The sequence below is a fragment of the Festucalex cinctus genome, chromosome 12 (genome assembly GCF_051991245.1).
Source record: "Festucalex cinctus isolate MCC-2025b chromosome 12, RoL_Fcin_1.0, whole genome shotgun sequence".
NCBI classification, from domain to species: domain Eukaryota; kingdom Metazoa; phylum Chordata; class Actinopteri; order Syngnathiformes; family Syngnathidae; genus Festucalex; species Festucalex cinctus.
The window spans coordinates 13,935,447-13,949,305 of record NC_135422.1 but is presented as its reverse complement, the minus strand read 5'-3'; the positions used below and the strand labels follow the sequence as shown (position 1 = coordinate 13,949,305).

The window sequence follows — 13,859 nt, the reverse complement described above, 5'->3', positions numbered from 1 at the left end:
AATTAAAAAATATATATAAATAAGTTAATTAATTGAAAAAAAGAAGAAAAGGAATAAAACCATTTTGCCTTTAGCAACACGATAAATCACGCAATAGTTAGCGGTTAGCTGCTATTGTTAGCGTTAGACTACATTTTGTGACGTTACACATACTTTGTATACAGCAATGCCTGTTCTTAAAGTGCTTTATAAATAAAGTTGAGTTGAGTTGAGAATAATATCTACTTATGTGCAATATCGCGCATTTACCGCTAATGTTAGCCGCTAATATTAACTAGTCAACATTTAAAGTGAATACAGCAGCTAGTTAGCATTAGCAATTACCATTAGTACATGACCACATTGGGTGATGTCAGGTATAAAATGAACACTCAACTTTTGATAACAACCGACAAAACCACATTCAAGAACGACCACTTCTAACATTAGCAGCTAACTAGCTGCTATTGTCACTTTTTATCAAAGGCATGTCTGAGATGTTACGCTAACTCGCAGCTAAATATTTTGATCACCAAGTAACAATAGCCGTTATTTAACGATTAAAAGCTAACGTGAGCAATCTACAACATTGCTACAATGCTAAAGGTGGTTTGGCTGCGCTTTGTTGGTGTCCAGGCTCCAGTCAGAGTTCCCAGTCCGTCCAGTCCAGCCTGGTGCGCCACTCGCCGGCCCGGGCCTCCATGGCCAGCCAGTCGTCGTCGTACCGCTACGGCGGCAGCAGCCGCCACTCGTCGCTGCGCACGTCCGCCACGGGTCTGGAGGCGTGCCGGCGCTCCTCCACCAGCCAGCTGTCCCTGCGCACGCTGCCCACCTCGCTGCAGCTGCGGCTGGGCTCCAGCTCGGACCCGGCCGGCCCGTCGGCGTCGCTCTCCAGCCACAGCATCCCGCCGTGCAAGCGCCACACGCTGGTGGGCCTCCTGGGCAACGACGGCCTGTGCGGCGTGGTGACGACGGACCCCCTCGGCCAGCATCACCACCACCACCACCAGCAGCAGCATCTTCATCATCACCACCCGCACCACCACCACCACCACCCGCAGCAGCATAACCCCGTCGTCTCCACGGTGCGCAGGGATGACATCTCCTACAGAGTGCAGGTGTGTGGGATTTTTTTTTTATGGGGGGTTCCAGACCCATCGGCTTTAAATGAAACTTTGAAATATAGAGACAAACATTTATTCAATAGTTTTACCCCCATCCACATGCTTTTAAAGGGATAATTGACTGATTGAACAATTTTCAGCAGTGAAAAGTTAATATTTTTGTCTATAATTAATGTGGTAACTTCATTATTTTTCATGTACAATTAATAGTTTAAAAAGGAATTGTTCTACTTCCTGTCGATTGATGATGACATCACCTGTGCTGAGGAAGTAGGTAACGACCAATCATGGCTCAGTTTACTGACCAAACCCAGAAAACCATGAGTCAAGTATCCCTTTAAGCAAATGTAAACTTTTTAAAACTCACCAAAAGAAAAAAAAAAGTCTTACTTTTTAAAATTAAAATAAAAATTTATTATTAATTAAAAAAAAAATCCTTATTATATATGAATAGTCTTTATTTAAAAAAATAAAATAAAAAGTACTATTTATTTTATTTTATATATTTTTTTGGTAAGAAAAAAAGTTTTTATGCCATTTTAAAAAAAAAATATTTTTAAACATTTTCCATTTTAGGTTTTTTTTTTTTTTTTTTTTTTTCTTTTTTTTTTAATTATTGAGGAAATCATCCTAATATGAAATAAAGGTCCTATTTATATGTGAATAACTTATTTTTAACGTAAAAGGATGTATTTCTCCCAGGAAAAAACAATTCTAATATGTTAAAAAGACCTAACATATGAATGAAGTCAGTTTTTTTTTTTTTTTTTTTTTTTTTTTTTCCCCCCCCCAGGTGTGCCAGCAGATTTATTATTATTTCTATTTTTCCAAAGAATCCGCAAATGATGGGCCCTGGCATTTTGACTTAGGCCTGTCGACCTGGCCCAATTTTAAAAAAATATTTTAAAAAAAGCATTGCATCAGCCCCAAAAGAGGCCGGCCCACCGGGCGTCTGCCCTGAATGCCAGATGGCCAGTCCAGCCCTGAATGTGGGTAACACTGCGCTTGCCACCAATGTCGTCGTTGCGGTTCTGTCCAGATTATGGACCCGAGTCAGGTGCTGGAGAACATCAACGTGTCCAAGCGGAAGGAGCTGCAGTGGCCCGACGAGACGGTGAGACTGCGGGCGGGGCGGACCTGCTGGAGGGACTGGAGCCCCCTGGAGGGCATGGAAGGACATGTGAGTTGAGAGAGGCCGAGGACCACATCCTGAAAATGCCATCCAAATAACACCTAAAAAAAAAAATCCTAATATTAGAAAAAGGCTAATCAGATAAGGATAAAGTTGGAAAAAAAAAGTGCTATTTCTCCAAGATAAAATGTCGTATTTTCTAGGTAAATAGACAGTCATTGTACTATAAGAAAGAAAGTCTTTGGTCCTTAAAATAGGTCATTTTTTTCCAAGATTTATTCTGTGCGCTCATTTTTGGACCATCACGTACGCAACCACATTTTTGGGGACTTTGCCCTAGATGGACGATCCTGTTTGTTTGCTATTTAGCGTCATGTGACACTGACCTACTTCCTCCTCGTGTCATAAATGTGAACAGATTGTCATGGTTGTGTTTTTTTTTTTTTTTTTTTTTTTTTTTCTTTTTTCCCCAGGTGATTCACCGGTGGGTGCCTTGTAGCCGTGAGCCGGCCAACCGCTCCCACATCGACAAGACCATCCTGCTGGTACAGGTGGACGACAAACTGGTGCCCATCGCCGAGACGGGTGTCATCGAGCTGGGCGCCGAGGTTTAACGGGAGCCCAAATTGCAAGCAAGCACACCAACAACGTCATTACACAGAAAACGGGAGCGCTTGGATTGAAATGCAAGGAAAAAAAAAGAGAAAAAAGAGGGGTACACGGCTTACGTTAGCGGTCCAAAACATTGTGTGATGTCACACATAGTCGATAACTGCTCATGTTAGCTGCTAACGGCTAACTAGCCACTCATTACTGAAGGTTGAGTGTGTCTTTTGACGCGTGATATTGAGCAGTGTGGTTGACTGCTAACGTAGCCGCTAACTAGCTGCTACTGTCGCTTGTTAAGCTAGCCAAGAACGGCTGAGTATAAGGATGTGTCGATTGTATGTGTGACATCGAACAATGTGCTTGACTGCTAATGTTAGCTGCTAATGGCTAACTAGCGGGAGATTGTCCCTTTTAATGGAAGGTTGTATAGAAGGCATCGCATAGTGTGGTTGACCGCTATTGACTGCTAACTAGTCATACCATTGCCTGTTTACGACGGTTTGGCTAATGGCTAGGTAACAGCTAACGGTTAAATTGAAGGTGTGGTTTAGACTGTACGCGTTACATCACACAAAGGGGTTAACTGCTAACATTTGCTGCTAACTACCTGTCATCAATTATTAAAGAACAAGCAAGTTAGCAATTTTGCGTGTGGCATGCCAATATGTGGCTAACTTTAGCCGCCAATTGCCATGTACGTAGCTGCTGACGTCACATATTATTAAAGTTTGAGCCTGATAACGATTTTACGTGACAATACAATATGGATGATGTCTGCCCGTTGTCACGAATGGCTAACTGGCCGCTAATGGCTAATGTTGGAGAAGCTCAAGCTAATGGCTATATATCCATTAGCGGCTATTATCCCTTGTTAAAGAAAGTTGTGCGTATTTTCAATTACGAGAGCCTTTTAACTATTTTACATGCGACGTCACACAATAGGGTGTTGCTATTGGTAGCGCCTAACTTCAAACTAGGTTGTGCTCTTTATCAACTTATTGTGAAATCGCACAATGTGGTCGACTGCTAACGTTAGCAGCTAACGGCTCAGTTGCAGATAATCTTCTGCTAGCATCATGTTTGAAAACAGGAACTGGGAGTTCCCTGCCAATCGAACACTCGTATCATCTCCCAGCTGAGGGTGAATCGAACCACAGGGAAAAAGTGCTAACCGAGGCAGACTTTTTTTTTTTTTTTTTTTTTTTTTTTTTTTTTTTTTTTTTTTTTTTTTTTTTTAAAGCACCTTCCTCCCTACTTCCTCTTTGTCACAATCTGCCTTGCTTTTATCATCTGAGGAAAAATGCTGCATGACAGTCAAGCTCATTTATTTCTATGCATTTTTGTGTTGATATATTTTTTGTTGTTGTTAATAATTTGCCAAATAATGCCTGGTTATGTCATTTCTGCTCCCACCCCTGCACCGCACCGCCCCGTTGCCATAACGACAGAAGACGTTTTATTGTAGTCATTCCACTCGGATTAGTTTGAAAACATTGACTTGCACTATAATTTTTATTTATGGTGATGCACTACAATCAAACACACACACGCACACACACACACACACACACATGCATAACATACAAATAAAAAAAAAAAAAACATGATTTATTTATTACGACAGACTCTGAATGGCCGTGGTTATACCGATGCCTTGGAACGACGATTAAAATGCAATCACCCTTCTTTTGTCTTTTACCAACTTGAAAATGCTTTTTATTGTATATCCGTATATATATTTACACAAATATATGTATAATGTTGAGTGTATAAAATATTTATTACTGTGAATATAGTATTTACACTTTCTGCTTTTTGAGATAAAAAGGTTAATGTATTAAAGGACCATGGGGTTGAAAACATGATGCAGATTTTTTTTCTGATGGTTTGTTTAACTATTTAACTTAATTGCTTTTCTATATTGAGAAATAAAAGAATGATTTATTGCAGATGAGTTGTTGTGATGGCTGGTTGGTCTTATTAAATGTTAATTTTGTAATGATAAAGTGCAACTTTATTCTTGTAATATTTTTACATCATTCTCATATTTCAATGTAATTCTCGTAATATTGCTCCCACTTAGTATTTGTACTTTATCTCATATTTAAAACCTTTTTTTTTTAAGAACATAATTCTCAAACTTTTTACTGTGGGGGGAAATCATGATTTTTCATGTTCAACTGCAATTTTTGTATGTGTCTTGTGCACTTTCCAAAATGAATACTTTATACTGTTTTTTTTTTCTTCATACAAATTTACAACCATATTTGGAATGTATTCTTGCAATGTTTTCTAACTTTATAATACAGGCATTCACGTACACATTAAAAAATGCTATAAGTTGCTTTTCTAACCCAATCGGGCTGCCTATAATGTTTCCAAATTATGAATATAGCATGTCTTGTTTACCCATGGAGATCACTGCGTCATCCTTCGACTTTCACCTATCAAGTCCAAGCTTGTTTGAGAAGACATGATTTTTTTTAATTTATTTTAATAGCTAGAAAGCTCCTCCTCCTGCACCCTCTGATTGGCTGGATCTCCAATGTCTTTCCAGCTTTTTTTTTTTTTCGCCATATAAATAACACCGACGCGTTTCATTCACATTCGAGATAAACCGGGTCATTTGGTTATTTTTTTTCTTCTCACCCACATCCCCTCTTCTCTCGACGTCTTGCAACAAAGCGAACTACAGGTAATGGAAATGTGTGTTTTTACGGATTTTATTAATTGAGTAAACTCCCCGGTGAGGTTGAATGTTAGCTAGTCGCCTGGCTAGCATAGAGAATGGATACCGTCGTCATGTGACAGCCAGGAATCAGGTGGCGTCGTTCGAGTTTGCCTGAAAAGCTTCACTTCAGCCACCTAAATAAGTCACTTCAGCATACGATTGTTTCTAAAAAAAAAAATAATTTATTCATATCTCGCTAACCGAAACACAGGAAGGGAAATGGGTCGTTTGTTGGTACTCCCGGTTCTGCTGGGGCTCTCCGCCGCCCTGGTGAACTCCTTCCCCAGGCAGGAGCCTGAAAACGGGAAGAACTGGGTGGTGATCGTCGCTGGCTCGTATTCGTGGTACAACTACAGACATCAGGTAAACATTTATACACAAATAAAAACAATAAATAGGTTTTAGGTATTTGGTGGTGGGGAAGGAACCAAGCACAGTACAAATCTGCTAACATTTTTTTTAAACTATTTTTTTTTCCTACTGATTTTTTTCCAGGTTGAATTAGTTATCTTAATTTTTCAACTTCATTCTCATGCTATTATTTTTTCTCATATTGTTGAAAATTTAGTTTGGTCATAATACAATTTTCGTATTTCGATAATAGCGCATTCACAACACAACAAACCAACAAAAAATTTCTCCATTCCTACATACGCTTTGTTTTGAAGCAGTTATAAATGAAATCACGTTAATTTGGAACCTTGTTCTTATAAGTAATTACGTTTCTTTTCCTTGTATTGCGACACTTTTTCTTGGAAAGTTGTGACTTTATTCGATCGAGTAACAGGATTTTTTTTCTTCAAGTTTTTCATGTCAGTTTACATCTTTTATTCTTGTACTTAAAATTATGACCTTTTTTTTTTACACTAATTTGCAACGCCATTTGACTGTTACTTGACATTATTCATGTGAAATTATTATTTTATCCACAGTAATTTATAACTTTGCAACTTTATATCAGCTGTGTTTCAATTCAATATTGTTAAAATTAGAAAAACATTTTCTTTAATTTAAACTTTGTCTGAAAATGATGACTTGTGAATGATGAAAACAATTTGAGTTGTAGTCCCTTTTATTTGAAACTTTTATTTGACCTTCTGATGTCAGGGTCTGAATTTGTATTTTATTTTTGCTTATCTGTACCCACAGTTTAACAAACTGTACCCACAGTTTAGTAAACCGTACCCACAGTTTAGCTCTTCTGTGGCGTTATGTAATACGCATGCGCGCGCAATGTTCGAGTGGTTGCTTGACAGCAGCGAATGGCTGCTTCTTTTCATCTTAAACTGTACTTATGTATTCAGTTGATGTGTAATGTTGTGCTTGTGCCACTTTTCTTCTTTGTTTCTTTTATTTCCGTGTTAAGCCTGAAGGCTGGTGAAATGCAGACGTGTTTTGTTGTGCTCCGCAATTAATAGCCATACTTGGCTAAAGAAACTTCGTCTTTCCGTCAGCCATTCATCCGAATGCATCGTTAAGCTGCCAAAACTAGTCTACAGTTTAAGATAAAAAAAAACAAAAAAAAAACATTCACTGCTAATACTGCTGTCAAGCAACCACTCAAACGTTGCGTGAACACGCGTATTACATAACGCCACAGAAGTGCTAAACCGTGTTTTTTTTTTTTTTTTTTTTTTTTTTTAACCCCCCTTGTATTGTTGGACAACAACTTTCTCCAATTTAATTTTTTGCATAAATTTCACACTTTTATCTTTATTCCTGTAAAACCAAGTTTTTCTTGCAATTTTTTTCTCATGCAACTGCTTACATGTTAATGTACAAATAGCTTGCATGATATTTCAACTTTATTCCCATAAAATTAATATTGTGTATTATTATTATTTTTTTTTTTTTCTTCAATGTCCCATGTTTGTGTCCATTTCCCAGGCGGACGCGTGCCACGCCTACCAGATCGTGCACAAGAACGGCATCCCGGACGAGCAGATTGTCGTCATGATGATGGACGACTTGGCACAAGCTGAGGAGTGAGAACTTGCACTTTATTGTCATAAAATTGCAGAATTTTTACTGAAATATATTTTTACAATTCATATTTTTGTACATTTTTTTTTCATGTTTTTTTTTTTCCATTATTCCGACTTTTTTCCCCCCATCTGTGTTTTTACATTTAATATATAACTTCATTATTGTGATACTCGGACTGTATTCCTTTAATGTTTCAATTTTCATATTTCATAATATAGCTTCTTTTTCCGATTTTTTTTTTTTTGTTTTTTTTTTTTTTGTTTTTTGTCCTTGTCGATGTTGACAGCAGCCTGCAATCTCTTTCCTGTTTTTAAGGTCAACACTGATAATGAAGCAAAAGTAAACACCCCTTAAATCAACAACAAAAAAACACGCGTCAAAGAAAATAATCTGCCGATCAGTTGATTATATTTTTCAAGTCAGCCCTTTGCAGCTGCTCTTTATCACACACTTCCTCTCTTGTTTTTTTCTAATCTCCTCTGACACGCTTGGAAATATTTTGAAGAGAAATGAAAGTGGGCCAGCGGTTTGTTAACATTAAACGCCCCAGGCAGTCTTTTGGAGACTTTTTCGACGTGGTTTTTACTTTCCAGCCAAGTCGGCGAAATATGTTTACAAATAAAATGCACTTTTTGGAGAGGAGTCACGCGCAACTAATTATGTTAACTATCCTCATTGTACACTAATCATCAGTTGGTGCGACTGGTCGGGTTACATCTTGACTTGATTTGCCGGCGACTGAAACAGTTTGATGCGGAAGGTGAAAACAGGAATCAGTGCTTGCGTTGAAACATTTTTAAAACCCTTTTTTTTTTTTTCCATTGTTTTTGTTTTTTTGTTTTTGTTTTTGTTTTTTTGTAAAAATAAAACTAATAGTAACTAATACTTTTTGTTTTGTGTTTTTTTGTTGTTGTTGCTATTTTTATTCATCTCTGGAGGACCAAAACTGCCAAAAGTAAAAATGAATAAATGACTACAAGTGAAAATAAAAATTTATATAAAAAATAATTCGAAAATTATATAAAAAAAAATATATATAAATGGAAATAAGAGCAATATATATAATATAAATAAATGCATTTGTGTTTAATTTTTAAATTTAAAATTATATCTAAATACATTTATATATATTTATATATTTATATTTATTTATATATATAATTTTTGCTCTTTTTATTTCCATTTATATATATTTTTTTTTATATAATTTTGGAATTATATATATTTTTTTTATATCCATGTTTATTTTCACTTTTAGTCATTTATTTCTTTAGTCATTTATTTATTTTGTCAGTTTTGGTCCTCCATTTTACATCAACCTGGATTCTGTAATAAATAAAAAGATGAAAGATTTTTATTATTATTATTATTATTTATTTTTTTATTTATATATATATATATGTAAACAATGTGTTCCCTCCTGAAGGAATCCAACGCCCGGCATCTTGATCAACAGGCCCAACGGTAGCGACGTGTACAAGGGTGTCCCTAAAGATTACACTTATGCAGTGAGTGCCAAAAGAAATAATTTAATTTTTATTATTATGACACTGACCGCCTTGTTGTGCGCAGGAAGTCAATCCAGAAAACTTCCTGGCCGTGCTGAAAGGTGACGCCTCCAAAGTGAAAGGAGGCTCCGGGAAAGTGTTAAAGAGGCCAGTGACGACTCTGCAACATCTCTGCATATTTTTTTTGTTTGTTTGTTTTTCTCGTCAGATCGCTCGTCAACATCTTTTGTCTTTGTGTCCTCACAGCGGTCCCAACGATCACGTCTTTGTTTACTTCACTGACCACGGAGCGCCTGGAATTCTGGCCTTCCCCTCCGCAGAGGTTGGCTGCCTTGTTTTCACGGCGCACGCACAAAATCAATATGGCTGCTGTGTTTTGTTTTATTTAGTTTGTGTGTGTGTGTGTGTGTTTTTTTTTTTTTTTTTTAATGAAATGTGAAAGAAAGAAGGGAGAAAATCATTGTATTTAATTGTTTATTAAATACATTAATCTGGGTTGTATAAATGTGGGGAAAAATATTTTTTTAAATAACATTTTTGCCATGTATTTTTGTCGTGGAAAAAAAATCCCAAAATACTTTTTTTTTTTTTTCCATTTATTACATCAACATGGGATTTTGTAAATTTTAAAAATAAATATAACAATAATAATTTAATTTTATGAATTACCTTTTATTTTGTAGAGGGGGGAAAAATAAAAATATTTGTATCCATCTACCCGAGATATTGATACATATGGAAAAAAAAAAAAACACAAAAAAACAAATGCTATTTTTGAGATTTAAGGAAATGGCCAAAATACTCGTTTATAAAATTGATTGATTTTGTAAAATGCTCAAAATAAAATAATTTTACTTTTATACATCATCCTTGATTTTGTACCTTTTTTTTTTTTTAAGTAAAAAAAATAAGAATTAATTCCCAAAAAAATACTTAGAATTTTTTTTCTAATATGGCATTTTGTAAAATTAAAGAAACATGTTTTGAAAATTATCCTATTTTTGGAAATCACCCTTGGTTCTGTGCCATCCACCCATCCATTTTCTTGACCGCTTATTCCTCACAAGGGTCGCGGGGGGTGCTGGAGCCTATTTCAGCTGGCTCTGGGCAGTAGGCGGGGGACACCCTGGACTGGTTGCCAACCAATCGCAGTGGTTCTGTGCCATTTTTTTTTATTTTTTTTTAAATAGGGAAAACAAAAAAAGAAAAACTTGTTTTGTAATTCAAAAACAAAAAAAAGCTTTCCCTTTTTCAATGTAGTATTTTATTATTATTTTGTTTATAATATTTATTTATTTTTTTTATATATCAATCTGAGTTTTGTGAAGAAAAAAAATAGATTAATTGATCATAACTAAATTTAGTATGGACCTGGATATGGTCAAATATGCTACTTGTTAAAAACAAAAAAGTTTTCCCTTTTTCATAGTCTATTATTATCTTATTTATAATATGTCTTATTGTTTATCAATCAATCTGGGTTTTTTGAAGAAAAAAAAAAAAGATTAATTGATCATAACTAAATTTAGTATGGACCTGGATGTTGTCAAATATGCTACTTGCTCTATTTGCAGCTGCACGTCAAAGACCTCCAGGAGACCATCCAGTACATGCACGAAAACAAGAAGTACAAGAAGGTGTGTAATATCATCATCATCATCTTGTCATCGCTGGTCAGTTTTTCAAGCACTTTGTTGTTATTTATAGATGGTGTTCTACATCGAAGCATGCGAGTCGGGGTCGATGATGACAGATCTGCCTGACGACATTGACGGTGAGTTGAGTAAAAACAGGACCTTTAAATAAGATTTATTTTTGAATTATTATTTTTTTTTTTTAAGTTTACGCTACCACGGCCGCCAACTCCCACGAATCGTCGTATGCTTGTTACTACGACGCAGAACGTGACACCTACCTGGGAGATTGGTACAGCGTCAACTGGATGGAAGATTCTGATGCGGTACGGGATGACTCTTCTTCTTCTTCTTCTTCTTCTTTTATTTTATTTTTTATTTATTTTTTATTTTTTTATTTATTTTTTTTTTGTTCTTTTAACAAACCTTAACTCATTCACTGCCATTGACGGAAAAAGACGTCAATGTCAATTTTTTTTGCTGGACTGGCAGTGAACGTGTTAAAAGTGAAACTAAAACTAAACTGTGACGCCGCAGGAAGACCTGTCCAAGGAAACGCTGATCAAACAGTTCCGGATCGTTCGGAGTCACACCAACACCAGCCACGTGCAGCAGTTTGGAAACAAGGTCAAGGCCGCACACAAAACAAAACACGCCCTCGTTGAATATTTTGCATCTTATTGACGTACGCTTCTGCCGGCGTGTCGTCAGACTCTGGCCCACATGAAGGTGGCCGCCTTCCAGGGGACGCGCAAGAGCGGCGACGTCGCCCCCGGCCTGCTGCCTCCCGTCGGCGAGCTGGACCTGACGCCCAGTCCCGACGTTCCCCTGGCCATCCTCAAGAGGAAGCTGATGGCCTCCAACGACATCACCGTGGCCCGCGCGCTCCTGGCGGAAATCGACGCACACTTCAAGGTCGGCGATCAAACGCCGTTTGACGAAGACAAACTCACAGTGTGTGCGTGTTTTTTCATTTGTGGTTGTGTAGGTCAGGGAGATGCTGGCGGCGACCATGCGTCAGATCGCCGAGAGGGTGACGGGCAACAGTTGGGAGGCGGAGGATGTGGTGAACGAAAGGCGGGACCTGACGCAGCACCGGTGCTACCGAAGCGCCGTGGACTACTACAAACACAACTGCTTCAACTGGAACAAAACCGAGGTGAGACAGCAACAGTGGAAAGTTATCCATAACATTGAATTTTATTTTTAGCTCTATTTTTTTATATGATCTTATTTTGGTTGGTTTGGTTTATTGGTTTTGAACATATAAACCTAAACACATTACAAGTATAAAAAAAAAACCCAGATGAAATAAAAAAGAAATTTAAAGGAAGAAAGAGAAAAAAAATTTTAACAATAAATTCCATAATTATATAATATATAATAAAACCTTTTAAAATATTTTATTTTATTTTTCCTTGTATAGACTTGATATTTTAATTTTAGATTTTTGTTGCGCGCTTTTTATTTTTATTTATTTTTTTAATGAAACAATTCCCAAGCCTGTTTTTATATTGTACATTTATTACTAAATTTTAAAAGTTTATTATGAATTAACTTTGCCATCTCTGTAACATCTACTTATCAACACATGACATAAAAAATGAAATAAGAATTTAAAGGAAGAAAGAAAGAAAAATGTCAACAATAAATTCCATATTATTATTATATTTTAAAATTAAAATCGTTTTTGAAAAGTGCTTGATTTTTTTTTTTCTTGTATAGAATCGATATATTTTAATTTTAGATTTTTGTTGCACTTTTTTTTTTTTTTTTTTTTAATGAATCATTTCCCAAGCCTATTTTTATATTGTACATTTATTACTAAATTTTAAAAGTTTATTATGGATTAACTTTGCCAATTATGCAACATCTACTTATCAATATGCGACATAAAATAAAAATTTAAAGGAACTAAGGGGAAAAATTGTCAACAATAATAATTATCAACACGTCACATAAAATAAAAATTTAAAGGGTAAAATGTTAATAAATTTCATAATAATAATATAAACATATTTTAGAATGAAAAGCATTTTTGAAAAGTGCTTGATTTTCTTTTTTTCTTTTTGTATAGAATAGCCACAATTTAATTTGTTAGATTGTTGTTGCACTTTTTTTTTTTTTAATGAAACAATTCCCAAGCCTATTTTTATATTGTATATTTATTACTACATTTTAAGTTTACTACATTTTAAGTTTATTATGGATTAACGTTGCCATCGTGACATAAAATAAAAATTTAAAGGAAGAAAGGAAAAAAAATGTCAAAAATAATTATCGACACGTGACATAAAATACAAATTTTAAAGGAAAAAATGTCAACAATAAATTCCATAATATTAATAATTTAATAAAATGTTTTAAAATTAAAAGCATTTTTGAAAAGTGCTTGATTTTTTTTCTCTTGTATAGAAATGACACATTTTACTTTTGTTTTTGTTTTTTTAAATTATTTTTTATTTCCAAGGCTATTTTTATATTATACATTTACTACTAAATTTTATTATGGATTAATTTTGTCATCTATGTAACATCTACTTATAAACATGTGACACAAGCTTCAAAACTTCAAAACAAAAAAAAGTTTTCTGTTTTTTGTTGTTGTTGTTGTTGTTTTCAGTACGAGTACGCGCTGAGACATCTGTACGCTCTTGTCAACATGTGCGAGAGAGGCTACACTGCTGACAGGTAGCCACGTTTGACTACAAATGTGTTTTATGTTGAAAATAAAGCAAAAATGATGATGTCGTTTTTGTGTGTGTGCAGCATCCAGATGGCCATGGATTCCGTGTGCCGCTTCGAGTGAACAAAATATGAAAGCTGCTTCGTTATTGTTTTTATTAACACACTGTTAACAATTTTTATGTTTTTCTTCCAATGTGTGTTTGATTTAAAGATGAATTGCACTTTTGAAAGGTTTCTGAATAACTTTTTTTTTTTTTAATGATTGTGTGCTTTTAAGAATATGTTGTTGTGTAAATGCGTTTTTGCTATCAGCTTTATTGGCGTGACAATGATGAATGTTTACTGAGGCTACAATAAAAAGGTGACAGACCAAAAATAAAACTGCTACATGTTAGATTTTTCATCTCATTCTCACCACCTTGTGATATTATTTTTGCTGTTTTTATCTTTTTTTTTTTTTTAATTCCT

The 13,859-nt window shown here is 35.4% G+C and overlaps 2 protein-coding genes across 3 annotated transcripts in view; both read left to right on the top strand.

Moving 5' to 3' along the window:
• Nucleotides 1-4,793, top strand: part of pcnx1 (pecanex 1) — a 40,047-nt gene extending 35,254 nt beyond the window's left edge. For both annotated transcript variants that reach the window (XM_077538334.1, XM_077538333.1), the window contains exons 33-35: nucleotides 616-1,097; nucleotides 2,143-2,283; nucleotides 2,709-4,793. In XM_077538334.1, the coding sequence (XP_077394460.1) occupies nucleotides 616-1,097; nucleotides 2,143-2,283; nucleotides 2,709-2,849 (764 nt within the window). In that variant the 3' untranslated portion in view covers nucleotides 2,850-4,793. The remainder of the gene's footprint in view (nucleotides 1-615; nucleotides 1,098-2,142; nucleotides 2,284-2,708) is intronic.
• A 590-nt stretch (nucleotides 4,794-5,383) lies between these two features.
• lgmn (legumain) lies at nucleotides 5,384-13,785 on the top strand. Its single transcript, XM_077538337.1, has 14 exons — nucleotides 5,384-5,539; nucleotides 5,787-5,938; nucleotides 7,463-7,560; nucleotides 8,988-9,069; nucleotides 9,134-9,216; nucleotides 9,316-9,391; nucleotides 10,644-10,706; nucleotides 10,777-10,843; nucleotides 10,911-11,029; nucleotides 11,241-11,330; nucleotides 11,415-11,618; nucleotides 11,692-11,862; nucleotides 13,327-13,394; nucleotides 13,473-13,785. Exons 2-14 carry the CDS (start codon nucleotides 5,795-5,797, stop codon nucleotides 13,510-13,512), a joined length of 1,305 nt encoding a protein of 434 aa, XP_077394463.1. The 5' UTR covers nucleotides 5,384-5,539; nucleotides 5,787-5,794; the 3' UTR covers nucleotides 13,513-13,785.
• Nucleotides 13,786-13,859: the final 74 nt, after the last annotated feature.

What these genes read in the sequence shown, in the direction of transcription:
- lgmn (XM_077538337.1), top strand. Translation starts at nt 5,795, where the DNA reads ATGGGTCGTTTGTTGGTACTCCCGGTTCTGCTGGGGCTCTCCGCCGCC. An exon ending in GGATGGAAGATTCTGATGCG is followed by an intron (nt 11,030 to 11,240) that starts GTACGGGATGAC and finishes GTGACGCCGCAG; the next exon opens with GAAGACCTGTCCAAGGAAAC. An exon ending in AGAGGCTACACTGCTGACAG is followed by an intron (nt 13,395 to 13,472) that starts GTAGCCACGTTT and finishes GTGTGTGTGCAG; the next exon opens with CATCCAGATGGCCATGGATT.